Source organism: Ptychodera flava, chromosome 2, assembly GCF_041260155.1.
Source record: "Ptychodera flava strain L36383 chromosome 2, AS_Pfla_20210202, whole genome shotgun sequence".
In the NCBI taxonomy this organism is placed as follows: domain Eukaryota; kingdom Metazoa; phylum Hemichordata; class Enteropneusta; family Ptychoderidae; genus Ptychodera; species Ptychodera flava.
This window is the reverse complement of record NC_091929.1, coordinates 12,498,954-12,525,707: the sequence shown is the minus strand read 5'-3', so window position 1 is coordinate 12,525,707 and position 26,754 is coordinate 12,498,954. Positions and strand designations below refer to the sequence as shown.

The window sequence follows — 26,754 nt, the reverse complement described above, 5'->3', positions numbered from 1 at the left end:
TATGTATAATAAGCACTTTTCTAGGTATAATAAATGTATAATAAATCGTGTTTAGCGAGAAGAACATGAAAAAGAGAAAAAGACCATAAATACAAAAGTATAAAAGACTGCCCCATCAGTGCCCGAGACCAGTGCCAAGTCAATCGCATGCGCAGCAGGCATGAGTTCCCAAGGCCAAGCTATTATGTAACACTGTCACGTGATGGGCTTACAGGCTGCCGTTGGCGACTTCCGGTAAAAGAGAAAACAGAACGCAACAGGAGCAGAAATGTCCAGAGATGGATCCATGCGATCGCGATGCCCCACGTGATACCACAGTTGATAATCTGTTTAAAACCTGTCCGGCGAGAATAACTACTCATAACAGATGAACAGCGCAGAAAGCGTTTTGTCTCCACCTACGCAACGATACAGCGGTACATAGCATCGGCGATATCAACTTGATTTCGCTTCGCTGTCACTCGGTAATAATCCGATAGTGCAATCAGACTTCTACTCACCTGTCGCGCAGAGTGTAAAATATTCACAGGTAAGACACATTGCTCACCAAACTTGGAAATTGTGAACGCTTATTTTGATCTCCCCTCGTTTTGTACGTTTTGACTCATTCACCACCGGTACATTTTGGCCGAAGGACGTCATGTATTACGTACGAGTGTGTAGATGAATTTAATCCAAGCGCTACAGAAATACTTCACAAAAGTCAAAATATCATTAATGACAGTTTCCATATAATGACTGCAATGGAAGAATTTGCGAAAGCCCTGCCCCTCCCGCCATAACGGTTGCCTTACGGCTGCTTCGCCACTGCAGTAGTTGAAACTTTGATGTTTGTCTATTGAAGAAACGTACAACATCGGTGTTAGGGGACTGGTACCCCTAGATCTGATTTCCCAATATCTCGATAAGACCATTTAAAGAAAATTCTTTGTGTGCCGTCATTGGGTTTTGTAAAATGTACCAGCCAGCCAGGCAAAAAAACAAACACAGACAAAAATCACAAGTGTTAATTATTAACATAAGATCAACTTTTTTTTATTTGGTGTCTTTTGGAAAAATAATATTTTTTTGTAATAGTGTTAACATTTTGTTTGTTTTCTTAATTTTCTCTGAAAACCTACCAGCACACGGACAGAAAACAAAGAATTTTATTTACTAATAAAGCACCTAACATAAGAAACTCATCGAAGCATTTTGTATACAGGGACAGGAAATGTTATTTCTCGAGGTACAATGTCATACAAAACCTTTCAAGCTGATCAGATTTTATGCTTCCCTGAGCCAGAAAAATAGTATGAGTTTTGGGTGACAGCTGTATGCTCTCAACTTTGATCCCAATTCACTTTTAATCCCCTGTTGTTACAACATACAAACATAGAATTGTAAAGCTTCGTCAGGTAGAGGCAGTGCTGTAGGATACATCATATTGATTCTGTTTGCTAGCACAAGACATCCCACTTGCTTCACTCACACCTGAGTCAGACACAGACTGCTCAATTTGTTTGCAAAATACAAATAATCTTAATTCTTATTCAGAACTTACAAAAATGCTTGCTCAGACTCCCATGGACCTGGCGTGCAGTTTTCTTTTGCTTCTATTTTCCAAATAGACTTGTGAATTTTTCACCTGGCAAGTTAAATGTTGTCCTTTAAGTGGTAGGGAAGTTAAAACTTACATCACATAGAAAAACATTTGTGATTCTGGTAAACCAACCTGCCCTAGCAGGGCTCGAATTTAACTTTTTTACCTACTTGCCCTACGGTCAAGTGTCCTGAAATTTTACTTGCCTAAAGAGTAAACCAGCTTGCCCCAATTTTATTGTCTGTTTACATTTTTTGTTTTGTTTGTATTGATGTTCATGTCAATTGTCACAATCCATAAGCGTTTGTCTTCGTGATCTCTGCCCACTCATCCACCAATATATTACATAACAATTCATAATTTTTATATTCTTTTCTTTTAAAATGTATCCCTTATGTTGTTAGTTATTAAAATATCAAAAGATTTCTTGCAAAACAGATTGGTGGCCCATGCCTCACAATAGTTTGCGCCCTCAAAATATCAGAGACTGAGTTACAGAGGTTTTCTGGTAACCTTGTTTGCACTGATCTGTTGTTGTAATCTGTTGTTTCCATTAGTCAAAAGAGTTTATACAGGTGGTATGCACATAAGAGGGTCAGTAGCTTTGACTCTTTATGATTGATTTTATAAAGTTTGTAAATGCAATGTTGATGAACGCAAATGCGTATGTTATCGTAGGATACTATACTGTGTGCGTCTGTTAATTGCCGTTGTAATTGTAACTTATAGAATGCTCTGTCTTGGGTGCTGAATTTTGGACGTTCGATCTCTCATACGTCTGTTTTCTGCATTTGGGGCTTAAAGTGACAAAAATACCCAAGCAAGACAACAAAGACACAAAAGTTGATATTTATAATAGCACTAACCAACGCCATAGTTTTTTATACACTCGATTTTGGTACAATGCATTCCATATATAGCACTCGCCTATCAGCTTGTGCTATATATTGCGCGTTGTACCAAAATCTCATGTAATACCCCCCCCCCCCTTACCGGGGGGGGGGGGGGGGGTTATTGCTTAATTTTATAAAGTTTGTTTTGTAGTCGTATGTGATTCTACTCCATAACGTAAAGCATGCTCAAAAACAGCAACTGTTTTGTTTTTAATACTCCATTTTGTACATGTAAAATGCAATCTATTCTTTACATTTGAATTCATGTCCAGACCGGAATTCACTTATTGAGAATAACAATGAAATCTTCACATGTGCAGGCAGAATTGACAATATCAACGGTAATTTTTTTTCCAAGAGAACTTAAAAATGAATACAGATACTCTGTGATTGCGCAAGGATTACGCAGTGACAACCTTTTCTCTTGTTAGCTTGATATTGAGAAGAACCAGGAAATTAGGGACCGTCTCAGATTGTCGCAGAAGTTCAAGAAACGAAATTCCTTTGTTTAGATCAAACCCCCTCCCCTAAACGAAACTTCAAAAGTGCGAAATGTTCATGTCTGCCTGAGAGTACAATGTTGCATTTTGCTATAGCTCTTAAAGACGTATTCCCCTTGCCCTATTTCAATTAAAGTAATCGATCAGATTTGAGTACTAACAGGCATTTTACCGCATAAAAGTTTCATTTTATTTTACTTTCCCTTTTTGCACCTCTTGTGCTGTTCTTTGTCTTTGTGAACACGCAATTTGTACTTGGTATGGTAGGGGCGGCAAATAAGCAAGAAACTTTGACAAGGGGGCCCAGGCATGTTCAATCATATTAACACGACTATGACCAGGTGCATAACAAGTGAGAATAAAGACATCTAGTGGTTAGAGCAGATGCTTATAAATAGCACATTTAAAAATGATACTTTTGTCTTGTATAATTTGATGAATGAAAGGTTTAGGATACAATGTTACTATCGGTAAATTGTGTTTGGGGCACGAACGAGATGGAAACAGTTACAAATTTGTTGGCACGAGTGTGCAGTTTTTCTTTAATTTAAAATAAACACAAGAAACTTGTGATCACAAATAAAAGTGCGAAAGTGAAGTTCACTAATGGAATGGAGGTCAAACCCCCTCCCCCCCCTAAACAAATAAATTTCGCTTTTTGAACTTCTGCGACAATCTGAGACGCGTGACGGTCCCTTAGCATAAAATCTTTTGAACAGAAGGGCGCCCTCTATGTCACTAATTGTGAAATGTTGAGTGTAGAGAACTGTCACTTCTGTGAGTTAAAAGAGTTTATTTTAAAGGAAAAATAGCTCTCTTGTGCCTTTCTTGTTTGAAATTCTCCTGGATGCTCTGGAAAAAATTACTCATGAGAAATCCTGCATGATCTGTGTGAACAAGACGACCTGAAAACCCCTGTAACCATTGAAGACAAAACTACAGTAATATAGCGTTGGTAAGCGGTAGAACTCTGGAAATGTTTGTGCATAGTGGTAACAGTTTTAATGATATAGCTACACAACAGTCTGGATAAGACTGGTTCAGCTGAGTGAAGATGTGTCTATAATACACTTTGTGTATTCATTAGGCCATGTCATGGCTACAAATGATTCCTTAGAAATAAACAAAGACAAGTTTTGGAAAAGCAGGTCATCCTAAAATTAAAACTTTAATTCCCTCTTCAGTATTCAGTTTAATAATCTTGGTACCTCCATAGTTTGGTCGAAAGTACAGGTGTTTTTGGCTTTTCTGTGTTTAGAACTCAAACTTTGTTTCATGCCAACAACTTTTTTCATTGACATCGTTTTGTGGAGGGACCGTGATTGACATATTGATGGAGAGAAACTCCTGCTGATAATCCCAGACAATTAGTAACTTTGGAATGTTGGATATATAACTAAATCATGGCCTGCTTTTCAGTGCTCTTTTGAAAGCTCAGATAATTTTGAGAGCATTACTCTGATTTTGTGCGTGTCATTGGAAATTAAACCATTATCCTTCTCTTATTAGCGCTTTGTCAATTTTCCAAACTTTGTTCGTCGAGTTGAAAGCTTCTGGGATTACCCAAGGTGCGTATTCTATGTCTCAACATCATCCAGGGACCTGTCAGCCAAATTGGGGATTTTTTAGCAAGACCCCCATTTACGCAAGCCTGACGTAAGCATAACTTCTGGTGTTACACTAGTCTGGCAGAGACCCTGCGATTCGCGTTCTTCCCTGTTGGAACACGCGTGCGCCCTTCAGAGACACGATGCGAATCCCAGGGTCTGGACGTTCTTGCAAGCGACCGGTCGGATTTCTGCCTGATCCGGGTATTTTATAGAACTACACACATCCGTTAATCAAAAAAAAGACAAGTAGCATAGCCAAATAAATTGAAAATGAAAAATAAAACATACCAAGTATATAGGTCTACCAGCTACTAGTATATATTCTCTCCGCCCAGTTAGATAGGTGTTTCTTTTGACGTCATTACCCTTATGAATATTCATATACTTGCAAGAACCGACAGTCGCTGTGTCTGGCAGCGCGTGCTCACAGCTGCACAGCCTTCGAATGCAGGCCCATCGCGGCGCGCATAAAACAAGGCACAGCGACTGTGGAGAGTCTGGTGTTACACAAGTGAAAAAAGTTCATAATTGATATGACGTGCATTGTCAATAGAACTACTCATCAATGGTCTTCACATTGAGGATGATAACAGAGTGATTTGTTGCCAGGGACATTTATCGTAAACAGAGTTAACAGTGCCCTAGTGGATTTAATTTTTAACCAGGGGTTGTAATTGGCAAATAATTGGCATAAATTGCTTATTCAGACCAAAGCTGGAGGAATTGAATATGACGTGTTAGTTTCTAGATACCAAGGAGAGCTTTATAGTGGTGTTACAGCATCTGTATGTGTGGATGGATGGACAGATAGATGGTTGGACGGGCAGATCAAAAACCGTAGCACTTACTGTGCCATCTTAGTATTTTGGTGTACAGGTATACCCAGGGGTGGAGATGTGTATATGTTCAAATGAACATGTCAGTGTCAAAAAATGCAAATGAAGTAAGAAAAGGGAATGTCCAGCAAAACGCTAAAACTTTGCAACCACAGGCCAGATTTGGGAGAAAATTTATATGCAGGTCCTTTATGGTGACTTCACTTAAATTTGTTCAAATTGTAATGAAATTTTGATAGTTGTATTTTTGAGGAATTTTTTCCCAAGTTTTAGTCAAAAATTCTTCTTCTCTGACAGTACTTGTCGCATCGCTCTGAAACTTGGTATGCATGATCAAAGGGCTGGCCTCTGTCAGATATGTCCTAATTGTGGTGAAAATTTCATATTTTTTATTTGTTGGGCAATTTTCCCCATTTTTGGTCAAAAATGTCATTTCTCCATAAGTTCTTTTTATATTGCTTTGAAACTTGGCACTGTTAATCCAGGGTCTTCTGTCGAATTTTTAAAAAATTACGTTGAAATTTTCATATTTGTGTATTTTGGCCAATTTTTGACAGTTTTGGTCAAAAAATCGTTACCTCTGAAGTAACTATTCTGATTCCTTTGAAGCTTTGTATGCATTTACCTAGAGGCAACCTTAGTCGAATGTCTTTAAATTATGGTGACGTTTTCATATTTGTATTTTGGGGAAAATTTTCCCATTCTTGGTCAAAAACTTTCTCTGAAATCGCTTGTCCTATTGCTTTGAAACTTGGACAATGGTATGCATGTTCCCAGGCATAAACTTACTTAAATATACTCGCTGTGGCCTACCACATCCAACCAAATGTGAGCCGAGTGTCATTGACGCCACAAATACTGTTAGAGCCCTGTGTCAGGCATCAGATTGTCTTGCCAGGAAATTTACTTACAAGATTACACTTTCAATGGGAAGCAAAAGGCTTTAACACCTCCATAATGCTCTTACAGACTCAGAAAAAAGTTGATCTTGGTGATCTGTGTTGTGTCGCAAGCCATTATTGCTAAACCACACCTAAAATTAATCCTTTCACTTTCATCCCCCACTCCGTCCCTCAACCTGCACAGGTCTACACCTGCTATTGGAACATACCATTGATATATGTATGAACTGACAATGCTCACGTGTTTCAGTATATATATGCTGTTGTCTGTGAATTTAAACTTTTGCCATATGTTTGCAACTTAATAAGTGGTGTGATCAACATCGTGAATAATATTCACCACAGATTAATTCCAAAGGTCATTAAGTATATAATGTAATCAGCTGAAATAAAAATTAAAATTTCTTTGACTGTTGTCATTGTATAACCACTTTATATACCGGTATATAGCAAGTACAATAGCCGTTGGTCATGTCATTCAAGCTACCGTATATTCCAAGCTGTGAAAATTATGTATTATTTCTATAAATTCATACAAATTAGTGTGACTTTAAGTAGCCATTATAAACTAGCAGGATTTATTTTCTTTATTTATTTATTGTCATTTGTGCGGAAAATGCAGACAAATATTTATTTATGCATATTAATGAGAGAGAACAGTGATGTCATTTGTGATCAGTGCTATTTCTACCTGCTGACAAAAAGTTTCACACTGCCACCACCATCCGAAATCTGCTAGTACATGTATGCAAATGCATTCGCAGAGAATGTGCTAATCCATTAACAGTGCAGTACACTCTCTTTTTAAATCCACAGTTTACATGGCTGTTACAGTGCATTGGTTTCGCCATGGTCTTCGTCTGCATGACAATCCATCCTTACTGGCAGCATTAGAGGATGCAGAAGAGTTTTATCCCGTGTTTATCTTTGATGGCGAAGTGGCAGGTATGTGAATTCAATGTACACTCTTCATCATTAAAAGCTCCCAGTTCTGATGTGAAATCGAAATCATCCATGCCTGTTTTCCATGTCTGGAAACATATTAAGAGAAAGAGAGATAGAAGATTTTTATGATATTGATGCAGTGAGTCAATGATTTCATTGAATTCATCATACATTACAACCTCATTATTCTTCTCTTTCAGTCAATATATCCAGGGCTCTGTTAATCACTGAACCAATGAGTTTAGCTTGGTGTGTCAAAGTCAATTTTTGTCATCTTTATAGCTAGTTGATTTTTCCAGATAATTGCCCAAATTTTGTTAAAAAACTCTAAACAATGAATTGTGATGTCCATTTGGTCAAAAATTATCAAAAAAATACAGAAAAATTCATAAAAATGGGTAAAATGTTGCACTAATTTTGGCGGGAAAAATTGAAGCACTCAAATGTTTAAAGATCAGGGAAACAGAAAATTGAAAGACTTTGTTATTTTCTTGACATTGTGTGAGGTTATTTTTGCTAAAGCCTTGACACCTACTAAAGGTATTAAAGACTTGTCAAATATTAATGTAATTCAAGTCTAAGGTACAATAGCAAGACTTTATCTGATGTTACTACTGTACCATACAATTTGCAGTAATGGTAATCAGAGTTCGCGTTTACGCAAAAATCGTGCGTATTTACGCATTGAAATTGACTCTCTACGCATTTTTTTCATTGTTATGCGTTTTCTATACACAAAGAATAACAGTAAAATGTTTCCGAAAGCACTCCCCACGACTGAGCTTAAGCGACAACCAGACGAAATTTGTTGCAACACATTTCTGTCAATCACTCATTTTGCGTGGAAAGTTTCGGATTCTCTGGGCGTTGTCTGAAAAATCGGCATCGTAGTTCACAGGCACGTTATTATGTCAGCTGTGCCTATGAATTACGTAGCTAATTTTCAGGCGAGCGATAGTTTCTGAAACTTAGCGAGTGATTGACAGAAATGTTGCGACAAATCATATAAATGCCAACCCTGCACGATCATCGCGTCTCGCTGTTCCCAAATTTTGATCAAGCACCCATGCAGCATGGCGTCGAAGCAGACAAATCTGTTTTCTTTCAACTTTGCTCTACGAGTCCGTGAAAAATGATTCATCTGTAGACCTCGACGGAATCCTGATAAATTTTGAACACTGCAGAAGTGTCTCGATAAACTGCCGCAACTCTAACTTTTGGGTTGCCCGATATGTGTTGACGGTCGCATGTATACTACCCTTCGCTGTTACGTTTCAACATTGTTCAAGTTGTTTGTTAAACTGTTTTCATTAAAATAATGTTACATCGTACAATCGGAATATGTAGTGTAGGTTTATTCAACGGCACAATGTATTTTGCAGTAAGTTTTTTCATCAATCTAGTGCGGAAGTGAAATTACGCACTCAAATCCAGCCGTTACGCAATTTTAGCAGACTAATGCGTATGCCGTACGCGGGGAGAAAAAATTCACCGCGAACACTGGTAATTTTTGGCAAATATATTCTAGTGTTTGAATATCAGTCATTTCACACATAAAATTTTCATTTTAAACTATTGAATGCTAGGCACTGCAACTTAATTTTGGAGTAGTTTAAGAAATTGTTTTACAGAGAGACCATACATTAGAAATTTCATCAGATTTTGTAATTAAAGGTAGGGGAATCGATCCCAGGGATCAAGTTTGTTCTACCGTAGTGTGTAAGAGGATTATGAAGGTGTCATAGCCCTTTGTTTTCTATTGAAATTGTAATCTAGAAAGTAAATTTCCTGGCAAGACAAGCTGATGCCTGAAACATGCCTTTAATGGAACTTTAAATTGAAAAGATATTTGCACATTCAATTTACTGTTATGTTGATTCATGAATTTATTCCCTGAAGGCACCAAGATATGTGGATACAATCGCTGGAAGTTCTTGCATGAGTGTCTTCAAGATCTTGACAACCAGCTGAAGGAAGTCGGGGGAAGGCTGTATGTCTTCCAAGGAGATCCGTGTGAAATTTTTTCAACTTTGTTCCAGGTTAGTATGCATCAAGGTAAAAAATACCTTCAGTTATGAATATTTCCTTAAAACGTATCTTGCATGTAACTTTGAAAAAGTCTACTCTGGAATAAAGCGGTCACCAGTGTGTGTATATTATATACATGTAGCTGGTATGTTGGAATTTAAAATGGCCCAGTGCAACCCCGATTTAAGGTAGTTTTGCTCAAATTTTCACGAAGCAAACTTTCAACTATTCTCTTTGAGAATGGAGAATGAAAATCAGGATTCGCAATAACGGCGCGGCGCAATCCAATTCTGGTACTTAGAGAAACAGACATGAATTTCAGACACCAGTATATATTTAAGCAATAAAGCACACCCAGCGATGGTATACCACGAGATTTTGACCGTTCACGACATATATGCACGAGCAATAGCAAGTGCATATATGGTATGAAGTGAACTGGTCAAAATCTCGTGGTATACCGTTGCTGGGTGTGATTTATTGCTATTATATCATAACAGTATATTGAAATTCTGGCTAGGAACGTCATAAATGGATTTTTGCTCAAGCTGAGAGCTCACGTAATGCCAGCTGTGGTATATCGCCAATATACCACGCTTGCGTCTCGACTAATCAAATCGCTGTATATGCACCATCAATATACTGGTATGATATAATACTCAATATATACCGGCGTCTGAATTCATAATGGCCACTACCCCTGTGTTATTTCTATAGGGAAAATGAAATGCCCGATTTTCACAAAATTAGCAGTTGAAAACTTTACGTATCCTTTAACTTTAAAATGAACCCCCACAAATGACCTAAACAAAAACTGTAAAGATTTGAGAGTCAGAATGTATTTATCTGTCGCCGAGGCGCATTCTGCCTTAACTCACTGTGATCCAGTGGCCAGAGCAGTTGTTCACAGATCAAAAGACAGTTAATGATCAAGTGAATAAGTTACTGGTGTCCTTAACCTCCGAGCGCCAAAGTCAATTTTTGTCCCATTATAAATATATCCCTGTCAATTCTTTTGACATTTTTGCTGAAATTTTGATAAAAAAGTGTAGCAAATGAAATGTAATATACATTTGGTCAAAAATATCCAAAAAATTAATAAATTGTTGCACTAAAATTTTGGTGGGAAATATTGCAGCGCTCAAAGGGATAAACAAGGCAACTTTTCTTTTTCAATCTGTATATTTAATTCTGAGTGAGGTCTCAGTGCGAGAGATTCGTGCCATTTCTTTCCACTCTATCCTCTAAAGGTAGCTGATTTGCATAGAAAATGAAACAAATAAATTGAGTCATCATCCAAATCTACCAAATTTCCTGATTCAATATATTTTGGGAGATGCATGAAAAAATTCAGGCATAAAATAAATCCTGATGTATTACTCTATCTGTGTAAGCTGTCGACACAGCCGCTGCGAAAACATTGAAATTTTCACACAAATGCTAGATAAAGACAGGCTTGTTTGAGAATGCCTACAGATATGTGAAGAAGTTTTGTATCATACTGTAAAATTATCTCAAAGAGCCTATAAATTTCAGTAGAATTCTCCAACTGTTTGATTGACATATGGCTAGAAGCTGGGAAATAGATATCTTTTTAACAGGAGCACGAAAGCAGTACGGTAAGTTTCACTGCCATAAAGCTTGAAACCTAATATCCTGTCTCACGGAATTATGCAAATCCTCCCTCACGGCATGGGGGTTTGCATGTAGAAGATTAGATCCAATCTGATGTCGTAATTGAATTCTGAGTATGCCATTTGGGGCCTCTCAACAAATCCCTCCTCAAGCTATTTGAAGCCTTTCTGTAAATCCCCTATGCTAGGCTTACTGTCACACTCGGCAGTATAATTCTAAATTTCACCATATGTACTTCAGTATTATATGAGAAATCAGTCCTGATTTCATGCATGGTAACAAATTCACAATAGTGACATGCCAAATTTTTGAGAAATATATAACTTTTCCATATTAATGAGAGAAATGTAATTCTACGTATTAACCAACCATATTATTGTAATTCACACCTAAAAAAAAATAAAATTTCATATGCAACTGGGACAAGTAAATCAGGGATTGCCATGTAAATTTTTTGATGGCACAATTAAACTTTCTTCAAACTTCCGGGTATGCATACCAGTATATGAAATTCAAATTGTGTGCCATTCTCTGTGTCAATTCTATAGAAAACATGTATGTGATTTTGACTAAAAGCACACACTAAAATCTTAATTTTCTGTACAAACTTCAAGGTAACACATTAACACAACCTGCAGTTGAGGCTTGAAATGTAAGATTTTTTAAAGTCTGAAAATCTGTTCCTGAGATGGCTTTTACTGGAAATTATCAAAAATATTTGACATCATGTTGTGCGACATTTCTTTATGATTGGCAAATGTCATGATTAAAGTTGAAGATTCATGTGTCCTGAAGCAGAGTTTTAAATTGTGAAATTTTGACTAAAAGAATCAACAGCTGCAGCTTTTCATATTATTTTCATTATTTTTGTTGTGTAAATCTAGGACTTTCTTTGAACTTTCATGAAATCAGCCCTTTTCCAGTGCATGCAATATGTGAAATTTTCTTGCATCACAGAGAATGATTAAAGTTTCCTTGAGAAAAGTCTGAGCGAATTTTTTTAAGTTTTTCACTTTTAGGACATATACTACCCTAAAGCTTTCACTCCTATTGCCCACTCTAGAGGTCCAACTTTACCATGGAAAACAATGGGATTGGTTCAAACCACAGTGGTGAAAGGGTTAAGGGGCAATATCTTACAATCTGTGGAAAGCAGAGCAGTTTAGTTTAGTGTAAGGGATTGTGCCAAAATTGTGAAAAAATACAAGATAGAATACAATGTACTTGTAGTTTGTATGGTACTCAGGATCATGAAATTAATTTCACTGTAAACATTGCATCTTTAGAGTGGGGAGTGGCAGTTTTAAAGAGATGAAGTAGGCTATAATAGGCATTAGTGTTAAATGATTGAAATTGTGTAAGACACTTCTGTATCAAAGGATTAGTATTTCTGTCGAGTGCAATACCCTGGATAAAATTAAATAGGGTTCTCTCGTACATAATGAATGATGTTATATCTAGGGATGACAGAAATGGTACTAGGCTTCCCAGACTGTTAACCTTTTCCTGCCAGACAGTATCCCTTCGCCATCTGCTAAGTCAGTAAAAAGTGGTATATTGAGCCAAAACCATATGTATTTTAACCCACTTGGCTTGATATACCGGTATAGCAACTTGAGTCTGTAAAAATCATGTTTACAGTATCTCTGTCTTCAAATAAGAGGAAGGTTTATGATGACTGCATGATGAGAACAGACACGTGTAACAAGCACCAGTGTTCCTCTTGCATCAGAGATACCTCAAGGGGAGGGATTATGTACCTGCTCATGTGTATGATCTTAAGGACATCATTATCCCCTTAATGTGTCTTTTTCCCACTAATCAGTGGTTCAAGATGACCCTTATATTGTAAGAGGCATTTTCGACATATTCTGTGGACCTGGTGATACATATTCACCATGAATGATACCGATCATTAGACTGGCCTTAATGTCTATCTACCGTAACAACTTCAAATCATTTCTGCTGCAACACAGGAGTATCTCTGTGCATCTGTTTAGAATAATCTAAGGTATTGATGGATATGATTGTGAACGGAAGTTAATTTCAGGTTTTAGTCATCAATCTAGAAGTTACATTCAAATGCAATCACAAACATATATCATCATTCTACCTTGTGGCTATAGATATTCATCTCTCTGAAATAATCTGAAGTATTATTACGAACAGAAGTTTATCACAGACTCAAGTCATCACTGTACCGGTCTAGCTACATGCAAGTAAATTATAGATTAATATCATTCCCACTCACTGGTAAAGCAGACGATAGCCAATATTATTAACATGAGTCATTTTGATTTACCGGTAGTCTGGGTTGGGAATTAAATGATGTGCAAAAGCTAACTAATTGTAGTGATATCATAGTCTGTTTGTAGTCAAAGGATGGATTGTCAGTAGAAAATATACTCAATTTGATGAAAGTCATGTTGTAATCTACTCTACCGATGCTTTCATTACTTTTCATATCTGCTTTCCTTTTCCCTGTACATCTGAACCTATATCAATTCTTGTTTCAACACAGTGATTTTCCGAACCAATAAGTCTGCAGCTTAGTAAGCATGCTGGGAAATCTTTATTTATGCCAGCCAACACTAGTTAAGGTAATATGCGCCTCGCAAGTGAAAGACTTAAACTTTCGCTCTAACTTTCCTGAATGAAACTTTCAACTATTCTCTTACCAAATCAACAATAAAAATCGGGGGTCACCATGCAAAGTTTTGAACCAGCAAAACAAATTACCCAACATTTTATGGTATTTGAAATTCAAAATGGCCGCCATTCCTGTGTTAACTCTATAGGAGTCTGGAGAAAAATTAAATTTTTGACTTTTTGAAAAACTTAGCTGGTAAATATTTTTCTTTCTCCAAGAGCTTTAAAATGATCCCCCACAAGGGGTATATCAGAAAAGAATAACAGAAATTTGCGAGTGCGACTATCTGTCATCGAGGCGCATTCTACCTCAACTCTCAGGTATATTTCAAAGGATCAGCATCTTTACCTTTTGATGACTTTTTAACATTTTTGTTCGTATTTCGACTGCAAGTCCATTTTCTACCCCCCCAAAGCTTGCCTACTCAGCATTAGAAAGTGCACTGTTATTGATTACATTTAACTTCTACTCAAGACTGGACTTTGCTTCATCTACGGTACAATGGCAATGCAGTCTACACATGTACCATACAGGCCGGGACAAGTCGAATATTGTGTATCTCAATGTGTTTTTTGGAATACTGGTACAACAAGAAACTGCAGTTGACACTAAAACAAAATTAGCATAAAAAAATTATGCTTGTTCACAGCTACAGTAGTGGCCCGTTAATTGTCAGAGTATGACTTACTTAATCATTTATAGTGCTGATACTGATAAATTATAAATTTAAAATTATAAATTGAATTATGCCCTCCTTATCATTCAATTCAATTATCATAAGATAATTATGAACCAGATACCTCCCTCTTATCATTCAATTCAATTATCATAAGATAAGTTATGAGCCAGATACCAAGGGAGGCAAGTACTACTGATATATACACCTAGCAACACTTTTAGCAATGTCCTTAAGCAGTTCTTGTGTATCATACATGTATCTGTGTGCAGAAAATAGTGAACCACTCTTGGCTTTCAAAGTCTTACAATGTAGCGAGCCCATTTGTTATATACTGTACCAGTATGTACATGTGCCAGTAGGGTCTTGTTGGATCACTGAATCAGTGTGCTGTCTGAAGAAATTAATGTATAGTTTATATGCGTGCTATGTAAAATATAAAAGTCTTTTCTGAAATCCCTGATCAAATGTGGGCAGCATTTCCATTTACAATTGGTACACCGGTCCCCAATTAAAGGACCAGTGATGCTAACTTTTGATGATTTTTTTTCATTATTTTTATTTTTGTATGCAAGTTCTTATTCTACTCCTCAAAGAATGTTGAAACACCCACTATTTAGATTGTCAACTTAGCGTCTATATGTGTAAAATTCATGAAATTATTGTTTACATTTGAATTCTAGTTCAGACCAGAAGTCACTTTTCAACAATAACAATGCAGTTTACACATATACAGGGTGATTTGACAAGCTGAATGCTGTGTATTCCAACATGCTTTTGGGAGTAGAACAAGGAGTTATGTTGGGCATTTAAAACAAAAAAAGTGTAAAAAATGATCAAAAGTTGGCATTACTGGCCCTTTAACACTTATTTGGAACATTATCAATTTGAAGCACTAACTACTTAACCACACTGTCTAATATGGATGAGTCCCTGAAAACAGCCATATAGTTTTTGACCTTAATATGTACTTTATTCTTTAAGTGTGTACTTTTGGAGGTTCCAGATATACCGGAAGATTTTCTGTATGTGCTTGTTACACCAGAATATGTTCCAAATGTTGCACTTTTGAAAATATGAGCAAGAGACAAATTAAATCACTTCTTCTTGATCGAAAAATAATTAACCTATTTTTTTAATCTCTCCACTTCCAACCAAATCTCAGGAGTGGGGTGTGAAAAGACTTTGTTTTGAACAAGATCCTGAGCCAATATGGCAGCCACGTGACAATGCAGTGAAAAAGTTGTGTGAAGATAATGACGTCGAGTGGATTGAACGAATTTCACACACTCTGTGGAATCCAAAGGAGTAAGTTTGAATAAAATTGAATGTATTTATCTTTCTAAAATGTCTTATAATTAGGGACTAATTTTAGATTAAAACACACCCACACATACTTAAAATGTACATATATTATATGTATATTTAAAAAGAAATTACTTCAAGTGCAAAGTAATAATATCTGCTCCTTAAGTTTCATGCATCTTGTAATCTTCAGACAAATCATTACATGAAACTTAAGTAACAGATATAATTACTTTGTAGTTGAAGAAATTTGTTTTATCATTTATAAATCTGCTTCTGATTTTTGTCTTTCTCATTCTATAAATAGAATGCTAATGGCAAATTTGAATAAATTTGAATTATTTTTCTAAAGTGTTAGATGATATACCTTGCGGAAATTATTGTATATCTCAATAAGTATAATACATTTGGCAAATTAGAATAAATCAAAATATTATTCCAAGATGTCTTATATCAGAAGGATGAATTGTAGATTAACAGGTTTACTTTTATGAAATAATCCTTTAAACTGGTACTTCTGTTGTATCTGCATGGCTTTTTGCTTTGTTCTAATTTTCATATTCTAGGCTTGTCACTTTCTATGCCTAATGTCAGTAATTTGCCTTGTGTATCTCTTCTTTACAAATTAGTGTCATAAACCAGAATGGTGGTTCTCCCCCTGTAACCTACATGATATTCCGGCATGTCACCGATGGACTTGGCCCGCCAGACAAACCAGTCAATGACCCTGATTTTTCCTCAGTGAAATTACCATTACCAGAAAAGTTTCAGTTTGAGCTTCCATGCTTGGAGAAGTTGGGTAAGTGTATCTGTTTCCCAAAGTTGCAAAATGCATGGCAAAATTATTACATCAGTGATAATGCTTTGTTATGATAAAAATCTGTCAAACAAACTCTTTTTGTATCAAATCTGTTGATTATTTTCAATATTGCCAAAGTATTATACCCCTACCACTGTAGCCCAATTTACATTCTACCTTTGGCTGTGATTCACATGGTCACTGAAGAAGTGACCATGCAATTGGATCCTGCAAGGGGAAGATGTTAAAGTTATGATATTGCACCTCCACGACAGTTAATCAGACACAAAAATTTTGAAGTCAGCTGAGCATATGAAATTTTCACGATTCTGTATTTCATGATTGAGTCTTCAAAATCCAGAGAACTTCAGTGTCCATAGTTGTGAATAATCATACAGAATTTATCTTAATGATTGATTTGTGTGTCAGTGCAAAGATTGTATAATAAGTAGTGTCTTGGGCTCTAAAACCAAAAGACAAATTCTTCTCTTGTTTAACACCAGCTCCTGAGAGAGTGTGTGAAGAAAAGAAGATTAATGGATGGATAGGAGGAGAAAAAAGAGGTTTAGAACTCTTTGAAAGCAGAATTAAGGTAGAACAAAAGGTAGGATGGATTACCATAGATGACACATACACATTAGTGACCATCTCAGATTGTCGCATGAGTTAAAGAAACGGAATTTCTTCATTAAGATCAAAACCCCCTCCCCCTAAACGAAAGTCAAAAGTGCGAAATGTTGATGTCTGCCTGAGAGAACAATGTACTTGAGAATTATGCGTCTCATGAAGACTGTAGTATTCAGTGCTTTTTCGTCAACATAGTGAAAGTGAAATGACCAAGTGTGGTTAGGGCAGGCAGACACTTATAGCAGCATTTAAAAAATATACTTTTTATCTTTATAACTTGCAGAATGAAAGGTTTAGGATACAATGTTACTGTTGGTAAATTGTATTAGGGACACAAATGAGCTAGAAAACAGTTCCTGTAAAATTTTTTGGCGCAAGAACTTGTGATCACAAAATGAAAGTGTGAAGGTGAAGTTCACTAATTGAATGGAGGTCCTACCCCCTCCCCAATAAATGAATGAATTTCACTTTTTGAACTTGTTTGACAATCTGAGACGGTCCCTTACATTTTCCTTTTGTAAGAAAAATATTATGAATATATGTCATTGCCAGTCTGCAAAAAGGAGTATTCTTGAGAAACAGTTCTTTTGTACATTGATATGATTTTTCCATCTATAGTGAGTCATAAAGTCTTAGGGGGTCAATAGTATTTTCAATATGACAGATTTCTACAGGTGAAACACGTTAATTACAAAAGTTGAAGCAAGGTAACCGTTTAGGTTACACACAAGTTTCATACCAGAATGCTAAAAAAAGATAGCGATGTACGAGTTGAGCTAATTTTACAATCAAAGAACACTCTTTATCACGAAAACAACTACATTTGTGATAAAAGTAGTTATGAGATCACTACCTCAAAATCTTGTTGTTGTGAAACAATTTGCTCCATATAACACCTACCTAGCAGCTTGTGTATGTATACCGGTATGTCACAGATTGAAGTTAAATCTGCCTACCATAAGGGTATTGCCTGCCTGCCAAAGGGTTATTGCATAATTTCATGGTATATTTCGTTTGTTTGCTACTTCTTCACTCTTCTGTTATCAATTTACATGTTTCATGAATTTCAGGCTTTCAAAGCAGGATACTGTCTACCAAACCAATACCAACCTGATCTGCTCGGGCCACCGATGAGTCTAAGTCCCTATCTTAGATTTGGTTGCGTCTCTGTTCGCAAGTTTTACTGGAAGATAATGGAAGTCTTCAATGAGGTACGGTATTCATATTGCATGTATCTATAAATATTTGACAGGTATATCAGATCACTGGCAGGGGGAATGGGGGTGGGGATGGGGTTTGTACTTCCATTACTTGCCAGTACGTATGTATTGCTGTCTTTGTGGGTTGGTTTTTCAGTGTTGTGGTTTGAAATTGGGTGTTATATTTCAGTGTAAACCAGGTTTTAAAATGGAGTATGATTTCATCCACCTAAACAAGTTGAAGTCAACACATGTTTTTTAACCCACATTTTGAGTTATTCCATAACTGTTTTTAGCAAATCATAGCTTGGCCAGAGACAACAGATATGTGATATGCTTTGATTATGCCCTGGCGGTACAAGTTTTTTTTGCCCCATAATTGTTTTCAAATTTTGACACTATAAGTTGACCAGATTCATTGGTTAGAGGTGTTTTAAAATGGGGCCCGAAAATAACCAGATGTCAGGTGAATTGGAATATGGGCTTTTCACATGTGCCAGCTCACACCCCTTCCTTTTTCCCAAAGAGGGATATCTCTGATATCACATCAGAAAATATTGGATAACCTCTTTCGAATCACAAAATGCATCATAAAATACCATCGGTATGAATCCATGAAGCTTGAAAATGATGATAGTTATGAAATTTCTGAGTGTTATGATGACTTATTGCATACTCCAGGTCTCTACAGAGGAACCCAGCTATCAGCTGATTGCTCAGTTGATATGGCGTGAATACTTCTACACCATGTCAGTTGGCAATGACAAGTACGACCAGATGAAAGAAAACCCGATCTGCTTGAATATTCCTTGGTACGAGAATGAAACACATCTCAAGAAATGGCAAGAGGTACTATTCCATGTGTTTGTGTTTTAAATAGACTGAGTGGGTTTCCGCAGACTCAGACCCCAACCACAGTGTTGACTTAGTGTAGAATATCTGTCTTTCAACAAATCTTGTTCGGAACCAATTATATTGTACTGTTTAGTTGATTGACAGCATATTGGGGTAAGAAGATATCACCCACATGGCCAGTGTTACCGCCAAAACACACCCTTGCAACAATGTCCCCCAAATCAAAACCGTTATCCCACATTGTCGCACACTGCGGGTCACCTCGGGCACACTCACGAATTGACTGTGTTGGGTGTAGTCTGAAGTAATACCCGATACTGGCGATAACCTTTGTTTTGCATAATTTTGAGTATATTTTCGTAATTTCAGAGCTGTGATTACATGTAATTAAACACTGCACTTGATATTATAACTTATTTGTAGTTTTAGTAAGCTCTCTGATTCGTGGCAGATACGGTATACTAGTTACTTGCCTGAAATTCAAACATAATGAAGTAGTCCCCGTAGCTTAACTTTTGTTCTGTGAAACTAATTTGTTAAAACAAAATACAAAATTTGATGGTCAACTGATGCATGTTGTCCCCAAAATGTGCAAAATGTCCCCTAAAATGAATGGTAGGGGGACAGAGTGTCCCCTGGTTTAAAATTCCTGACTGCAAAACTTCATGGCTCTTCGAGTGGATGATATCACTCCTTATTATGTAACCAGGTTTGATAAAGTTAATTCAGTAAATTCTCAATCGGATTCAAATCCCAATTACAACTTCATGTCAACATGTTTGAGAAGCCTGTCGTGCTAGTTGTGAGTAGTACATCATTTCTTTAACTTTACTCTATCATAGTAAGCTACCGGTACACTGCACAGTCAGTCATGGTTGTAAGGGAGTGGAGACCCTAGACTGGCCACAGTTGCTTGATTGCATGACACCAAACGATTCTACATAACAGCCTAGCTACCACTAATGTAATAGTCTGCCGAAGTTTATTCCTTCAATTTATTGTTTTGATATTATATTCTGACACACTTGGAGCTTGCTAGTCTATAGACAAATTCATGATGAATCTTTGAGAATCTTTCAAAATATGTATGTGAATCTTATCATTGCATTTATTGAATCATAATATATACAAAAGCAAATGAACTGTGCTCGTACCGTACCTACAAGTGATTAAGAATGTCCACATTTTAAGTAGCTCACGCCTAAAAAATTAATGACCTAAACTTTTGCTCGAACTTTTATCGAGGAAACTTTCAACCATTTTCTTTCAAAATCAAGAATAAAAATCGGAGGTCACCATGCAAAGTTTTGTGCAAGAGAAACAATTGGCCAATACTTTCCGATATTTGAAATTCAAAATGGCTGCCATCCCAGTGTTATCGTTAAGGGGAAAATAAAATTCCTGATTTTCACAAAACTAAGCCAGTAACTGTAATAACATTATTTACTCCAGAAGCCTCAAAATGAGCCCCAACAAGTAGCAGTCCAATAGAATATTGTAAAAGTTCGAGAGTCTGAATATCTGTACCAGAGGCACATTCTACCTTAAAAATCTGCTGCTTTCGCACTGCCACAGATTACAATGAAAGTCAAATGTCTGTTACTTTTCTTGAGGTGCAAAAGCATATGCAACCTTAGCCGTACCTCTTACTTTCCATCTGAATTTGTTGATCATTCTAACAAGCCAGTCAAATTTTCACAACAGGGTGAAACAGGATACCCATGGATAGATGCCTGTATGAAACAGTTGAAAATCGAAGGGTGGATCCACCATGTCAGCAGGCATGCAGTGTCTTGCTTTCTGACTCGTGGTGACCTGTGGATAAGCTGGGAAGAAGGTTTCAAGGTACTGTAGACTTCCATCCTGGTATTCTTATTGCCTTATACCATTGATACTAGAAATGTTACAAGAGACATACAAACTTACGGTGCACCAGGTTCTGTAAAGACCAATTGTACACTCTCTCTTTACGCATAAGACCATATTTTTCCCTGTGAGTTTAATGAAGATTTTTTTTGATTGTCACTGCAGCAAATTATCAGGTGTTTCAAGTGAACAGGATGTCGTAGATGATTGCATTTTTAGCCCGCAGACAAACTTGAGCGACAGTGCGAGAAAGTCACTGATGACGGAAATTATTTTGTATGGTTGTTTCACTGTTATATAACCCAGCATCATTTCAACCCTATTTTAAATGAGTGGCAGGGAGAAAGATATTGTTAATTTAATTGTGTCTTCAAACGTTAGTAGGACATTCATATTTGTCATAGTGAAGACACAAAAGGTGTGAGTGAGAAATGAGTGTGAGTAGTGTTGTCATCAGTCCACATAATGTGTCTTAGTATGCGCCTCGAAAGTGAAAGAATAAACTTTTGCTCAAACTTTCCTCAATGAAACTTTCAACCATTCTCTTACCAAGTCAAGAATAAAAATCAGGGGTCAACATGCAAAGTTTGGTACTAGAGAAACAAATTACCTTACATTTACTGGTATTTGAAATTCAAAATGGCTGCCATCCCTGTGTTAACTCTATGGGAAAAATGAAATTTTCGATGTCCAATAACTAAGGCAGTGAAAATTTATCTAAGCCAAAAGCGCTTTAAAATGAGCCCCCAAAAGTGGTAGATCAATAAAAAATTGTAAAACTTTGAGAGTCCAAATATCTATTCCGGAGGCATATGCTACCTTAAAAACATGAAAATCCTAGCCGTGACACACCACACTAAATACAATGATTTTTTCTATCTGCCAACTGTAGATGTTCTTGGAGCATTTACTTGATGCTGATTGGAGCATCTGTGCTGGCAACTGGATGTGGATCTCAAGTTCAGCATTTGAACGAGCTCTGCAGTGTCCTAAATGTTTCTGTCCAGTTCGTTATGGCCGACGCATGGACCCTTCGGGTGCATATATCAGGTAGGTACTGATCAAAGAAGCATGTTTTCAAAAATCTTATGGAGTACCGGTACAGATACTTAACAACAAAAAATACTGACATGTCCTGTTTCTGCAATTGATATACTATTGATTTGATTTGCTTTGGTTATGTTTGCATTGGTTTCTTGGACCTGTAACTTTTGGTGTATCAAAACTGATGTTAAATGTTATCTTTATACGTTATACACAAACAAAAAATATTGTAATTTGTAAAGAAGACCGGTAGTTTTTCTGTTTGAGATATTTTGTTATAAAGTGCGCATTTTCTGCCAAATTTTTATTTTCGTCTTTCAATCCATTTTTCTACTTAAAAGATCCACCTATCCTGTTTAAAACCTTTTAGCTATATCACCATATACCCATGAAAAAGTCAAATTCCGTCTGTGCACCCAGTATCACTGTAGCTACTTTGTCATTCTATCCCTGATATTCATAACCCTCCTCTCATCTATCTTCAACAAGACGTTATCTGCCCGTGTTGAAAGACATGCCACTGCGATACCTGTTCGAACCGTGGAAGGCGCCAAAAGCCGTCCAGGAGAAAGCCAATTGCATTGTGGGAAAGGATTATCCTCTGCCTATTGTCAATCACAAGGAAGCGTCGAAGAAAAATTATGAAATGATGGAGGAAGTAGTGTCCTGCTTGAAGAAGTGTGGTAAGTCTCATAAAAAATATATACCTAATTTATGACATGTATAAAGCTTTAACACATTGAATGCCAAAGTAATTTTTTGTCACTTTTATAATATATAACACAGATTTTTTCTGGAGATCCAGACAATGTTATTAGAGTTTCATGAACATTTGATTAAAATCTGTAGTCAATTAGAAGTTATATACTTTTGTTCCAAAATTATCAAAGCAGTAACTGTAATATTCATAAAAATTGTAAAATGTTTCACTTAAGTTTAAGTAGAAAAAATCACATCGCTTATAGGGTTAATAGCTTGACATAATGCATTTTGCCTAAAATAGTCTCTCAGAGCAACCATTACAATGATAATATTTTCTGCATGGTACTTTTGTGAAACATGGAATATGTGTGTTATCACAATTTTAAATATTTCTGATATTGTTTAATTTTTCCTTTGATTAGAGGGAACAATGTCACAACATTTACAAAACAGGATTAACTAAATACACGTTTTATTCTATTTTATAGTCCTTGTGCTCACCGTGATCATGGATGGTCATAATATTGGTAACATAAAAATAAAAAAAATATCGTATGCTTTTTAGGGTATACAAAGAGTACATTCTTTTAACTGTTCAAACAGTTCTGTGAACTAGTGTTGTTTGCCAAATTAACATAAAAGAAAAATGTTTACTTCAACAACTTAGACTTTTTATTTTTTTTTTCATTTTGTCGATTTATTTTGTGAACAAAAGTTTTGTTTCTTTCAGCGATTCCACACTGTGCACCATCTGATGAATCTGAGGTGCGTTCATTTGTGTGGCTGCCAGATCACTTGGCAGCTGGTGGTCGTGGCTGTACTGCCAATGATATCTGTGATGGCATAGCTGGCATGTGAATCGCAATACATGGTAAAGACCGTTTGTGGTCAAAGTAAAACTGCTCTTCATCGTTTATGTTCTCAGTTGTGCACTTCTTTCTTAAAAACTTCAGTAAGCATTGTGACTTGTTGGTACTATTCTGTTTCTCTTCTTGTTGCAGTGTGACCTATCAGCTTAACACTGGTTGTTGTCTTAACACACTCCCCTATATTCAGCTCTGAGGTACAAGAGTATTGAGAAAACTAATAATTTTGTCAGGGCAAATTGCATGTGTCGTGCAATATTTTGTTGATTCAAAGTGTTTTAGAAGTCTATTACACTGGTATAAACCCTATAAGCTAGTCCTGAGTGTGGTATAAACATCTTATTTGCTACTTGCAGATAGAACATATATAAAAAAAATACAAAAAAAGTGTATGTATCAACAACACATACAATATACCAATCCAGTGTTTTCATCTAGAGTGTAGATAGTGGGATTTCTGAAAATTGGCAGGCAAGGATTCTTTTAATAATAAAAAACAGTATTCACAAGTGATAGATTTTGAGCTCATATTTGGTATGTAGAGAATACCAAAAAGAGCTTATATGGTGAGTTGGTGGTCTCTGTATGTCTGTATAGTATGTATGTCTGGCGGATGTTATGTCGATTACATACAAAAGCTCCAAACCACCACACCTACCATTTTAGTAATTTGGTGTACAGGTAGACCAAGGGATTGAGATATGACGTTGTTCAAATGAACATGTCAGTTTTCAAAATATGCAAATGAGGTAAGAAAAAGGGGAAATCCTATAAATGTCCAGGATGGTGCAGTAACTGAAACAGCTTATGGGTCATTTCCTGTCATTGTTTGTGTTACATATTGGCAGACCTGCTCGAACTAAGAGGGACTGAGTTAAAACATTCCTCTGCTAGGCATGTTGCTAAAGTTGAACCTCCAGTACCTAAAGTTTCAGACCTTATTTACTCTTGTCAGTCTTGTTTTTGTGGTTATAAATGTTTCCTTGATGGACCAATTCAAACCAAATATGAGCACGCTTTCCTTGACGTTTATTTTTGTTAAGTTATTATTATAGGAAGAATATTATTATTGTAAGTAATATATATTTTGTGAAAGAATCCCATGAACTGATGATTTTATCAATAGTGTGTGTTTTGTCCATAAGGTGTCTGTCTGTATCATGTTGATTATACCTGAAGGATGTGAACCTGCTCTTGTTTCATAGAGAAGCTTTATTCTGTATATTACATTACGATGAAAGCTTTGAAGTTTTTGATGAGAAAGCAAATATGATTAAATTTTTAATTGGTTACATATTAAGATCACCAGAAAATTATTTATTTCTCAAAACCAGAGTGTATTACTGCCTTTGACTGTGTATCTTTGCTTCAACTCTTATAAACCTCTGTCACTGCCACAGTTTGGTATAGTCACTGTTTCTCAAGATAACTCATTTTGATTTGTTCAAATTATGATGAAATTTACGTACCGGTATTACATGGACCTAGTTCGCAGTGTTAAGATCCTTGACGGATGATGTGTGTCATACCAGTAGCATGATATTAGAGCCCCATAGCCTGTACCTTTTTGCATTTACGTACCAAAAGAAATACCTGCCAATCTTCAGAGAGATGTTTTGACATTGCTGTCTAAAGCCATATTGTCTTTGAAAATATCAGTATTCGAATCATTTGGTACATTAAAGTCCAGGCACTTAACATGCAGATAATATGCAGCAGCCATATTGGAATTACAACTTGAAAATTATCTAGTTGTTGAAATCCGAGTTGTGAGTCATCACAATTGTTTGAACAACATTCTGTGATCATTTGATTTCAAACATTCTTATCAAAATATCTGCAAAGAAGTACAACTATAGGGCTTGAATCACTGTAAGTTTGGATTTTATTTTTGTTTGTATTTTCCTGAAATTAGCAAGAAATTTACTTGCGATCTGTGTTACATTAAATGCCTTGTTACTTTACCTAGCAGGTATAGAATGAGCCGTAATTAGCCTCCAAAAGACCCTACATGTAGTAATTGTGATTGCAGAAATGGTACATTTAAAAGCTGATGTGTAAATATTTAGTGCAGAAATCAATGATGGATTTGGAAAGTGCTTTTAAGGAACATTTGTCCTTTTATCTAAAGTACATTTATATTTTCATCGTGCTGTTGTAATGTCAGTGCACTGATATATTGTCAATACGTCAAATTTAGTCTTTTTTGTAAGTTATATTCATGTCTCTGTTGAATAAAATAGACTTCAGTGTGAAACCTTTTGCGCTCCCTTTTGTTTTGCAAGTTACTTCAGCAGAGATAAATAAATTTAAAGATCTCAACCACATCTAAAATTATACATATATCAATAGACCTGTGAAAACTATGTTTTACACATTTGTATCATTTTATTGGTAGCTATATACAATAACCCAGTAGAGGCAAGTTTGGACACTATTTGTTTGTCATCGGGTGCCTTTATCTTAGTCAGTAGAGGTTACAATATCTGTGACATTTACGTGACACAAATTGAAAGTTAACGAGAATCCAAACATTTAAATGACCAGCCAAGCTATCTATCGTGTATTTTTTGTTTATCAAATGCCACCTCTTATTTAACTCTTACTGGAAAGGAACAGCGCAAAGTGGTTGCAAATCAAAATTAGAAATTGATCTACCGTCACTATGATTTGATTGCCCTTTTTAACAAAAAGTTTTAAAAAATAGATTGTTACAGACACATGAATGAGCAAAAGTAGAGTGGGGCGTGGATGTTTGAAACGTGAATTGCAAATGAGACTTAGTGTATTGGGCTTCAAACCTTCCCAACTTAAAGAAAGTTTGGGTTGCGCAACAATGTGGTAACAAAACTGTGGTGGCGCTACCCGAATCATGACAAATTGCACTGCTAACATGCTGTGGAACACCAAACATTTTTGAACACATCTTGATTGGTAATTGGATGTGATGCTTATACACAGTTTCATTTGCAAAACCATTGAGCTAGGAAACATATCCACTTTGACTTAGCTGATGATCATGGAAATACATCTAGTCTCGTTGGCTAGGATGGTGGTTTTGTAATCCAGTTGTTTTGCGTTACTGCAGCAAATTGCAGCAGTTTTAGCCTTCAGACAACTGAGACATATTAAAATCTACATGAAAATACAACAATTGTCAGTGACTTCAAGCATACAGATACATGTATTTCTAGTCACCCAGTTGTAATTAGGCCAATGATACAGCGAATCTTT

At 36.3% G+C, this 26,754-nt stretch overlaps 2 protein-coding genes across 2 annotated transcripts in view; one reads left to right on the top strand and one right to left on the bottom strand.

The window, feature by feature from the left end:
- Nucleotides 1–26,754, bottom strand: part of LOC139114700 (uncharacterized) — a 426,568-nt gene that overhangs the window by 5,747 nt on the left and 394,067 nt on the right. The gene's annotated exons all lie outside the window — the stretch shown is intronic.
- Nucleotides 211–25,777, top strand: LOC139114689 (cryptochrome-1-like). The gene is made up of 13 exons (XM_070676563.1): nucleotides 211–529; nucleotides 7,140–7,268; nucleotides 9,168–9,307; nucleotides 15,423–15,565; nucleotides 16,192–16,361; nucleotides 16,865–16,965; nucleotides 18,059–18,199; nucleotides 18,869–19,036; nucleotides 20,747–20,887; nucleotides 21,801–21,958; nucleotides 22,442–22,635; nucleotides 23,385–24,043; nucleotides 24,564–25,777. The coding sequence occupies exons 2-12, from the start codon at nucleotides 7,145–7,147 to the stop codon at nucleotides 23,510–23,512; spliced, it is 1,608 nt and encodes a 535-aa protein (XP_070532664.1). The 5' UTR covers nucleotides 211–529; nucleotides 7,140–7,144; the 3' UTR covers nucleotides 23,513–24,043; nucleotides 24,564–25,777.

Excerpts from the sequence above, each read along its gene's own strand:
- LOC139114689 (XM_070676563.1), top strand. The coding sequence starts at position 7,145 with ATGGCTGTTACAGTGCATTGGTTTCGCCATGGTCTTCGTCTGCATGAC. Across the intron at positions 15,566-16,191 it reads ACTCTGTGGAATCCAAAGGA|TGTCATAAACCAGAATGGTG; the intron begins GTAAGTTTGAAT and ends TTTACAAATTAG. Across the intron at positions 22,636-23,384 it reads GTCCTGCTTGAAGAAGTGTG|CGATTCCACACTGTGCACCA; the intron begins GTAAGTCTCATA and ends TGTTTCTTTCAG.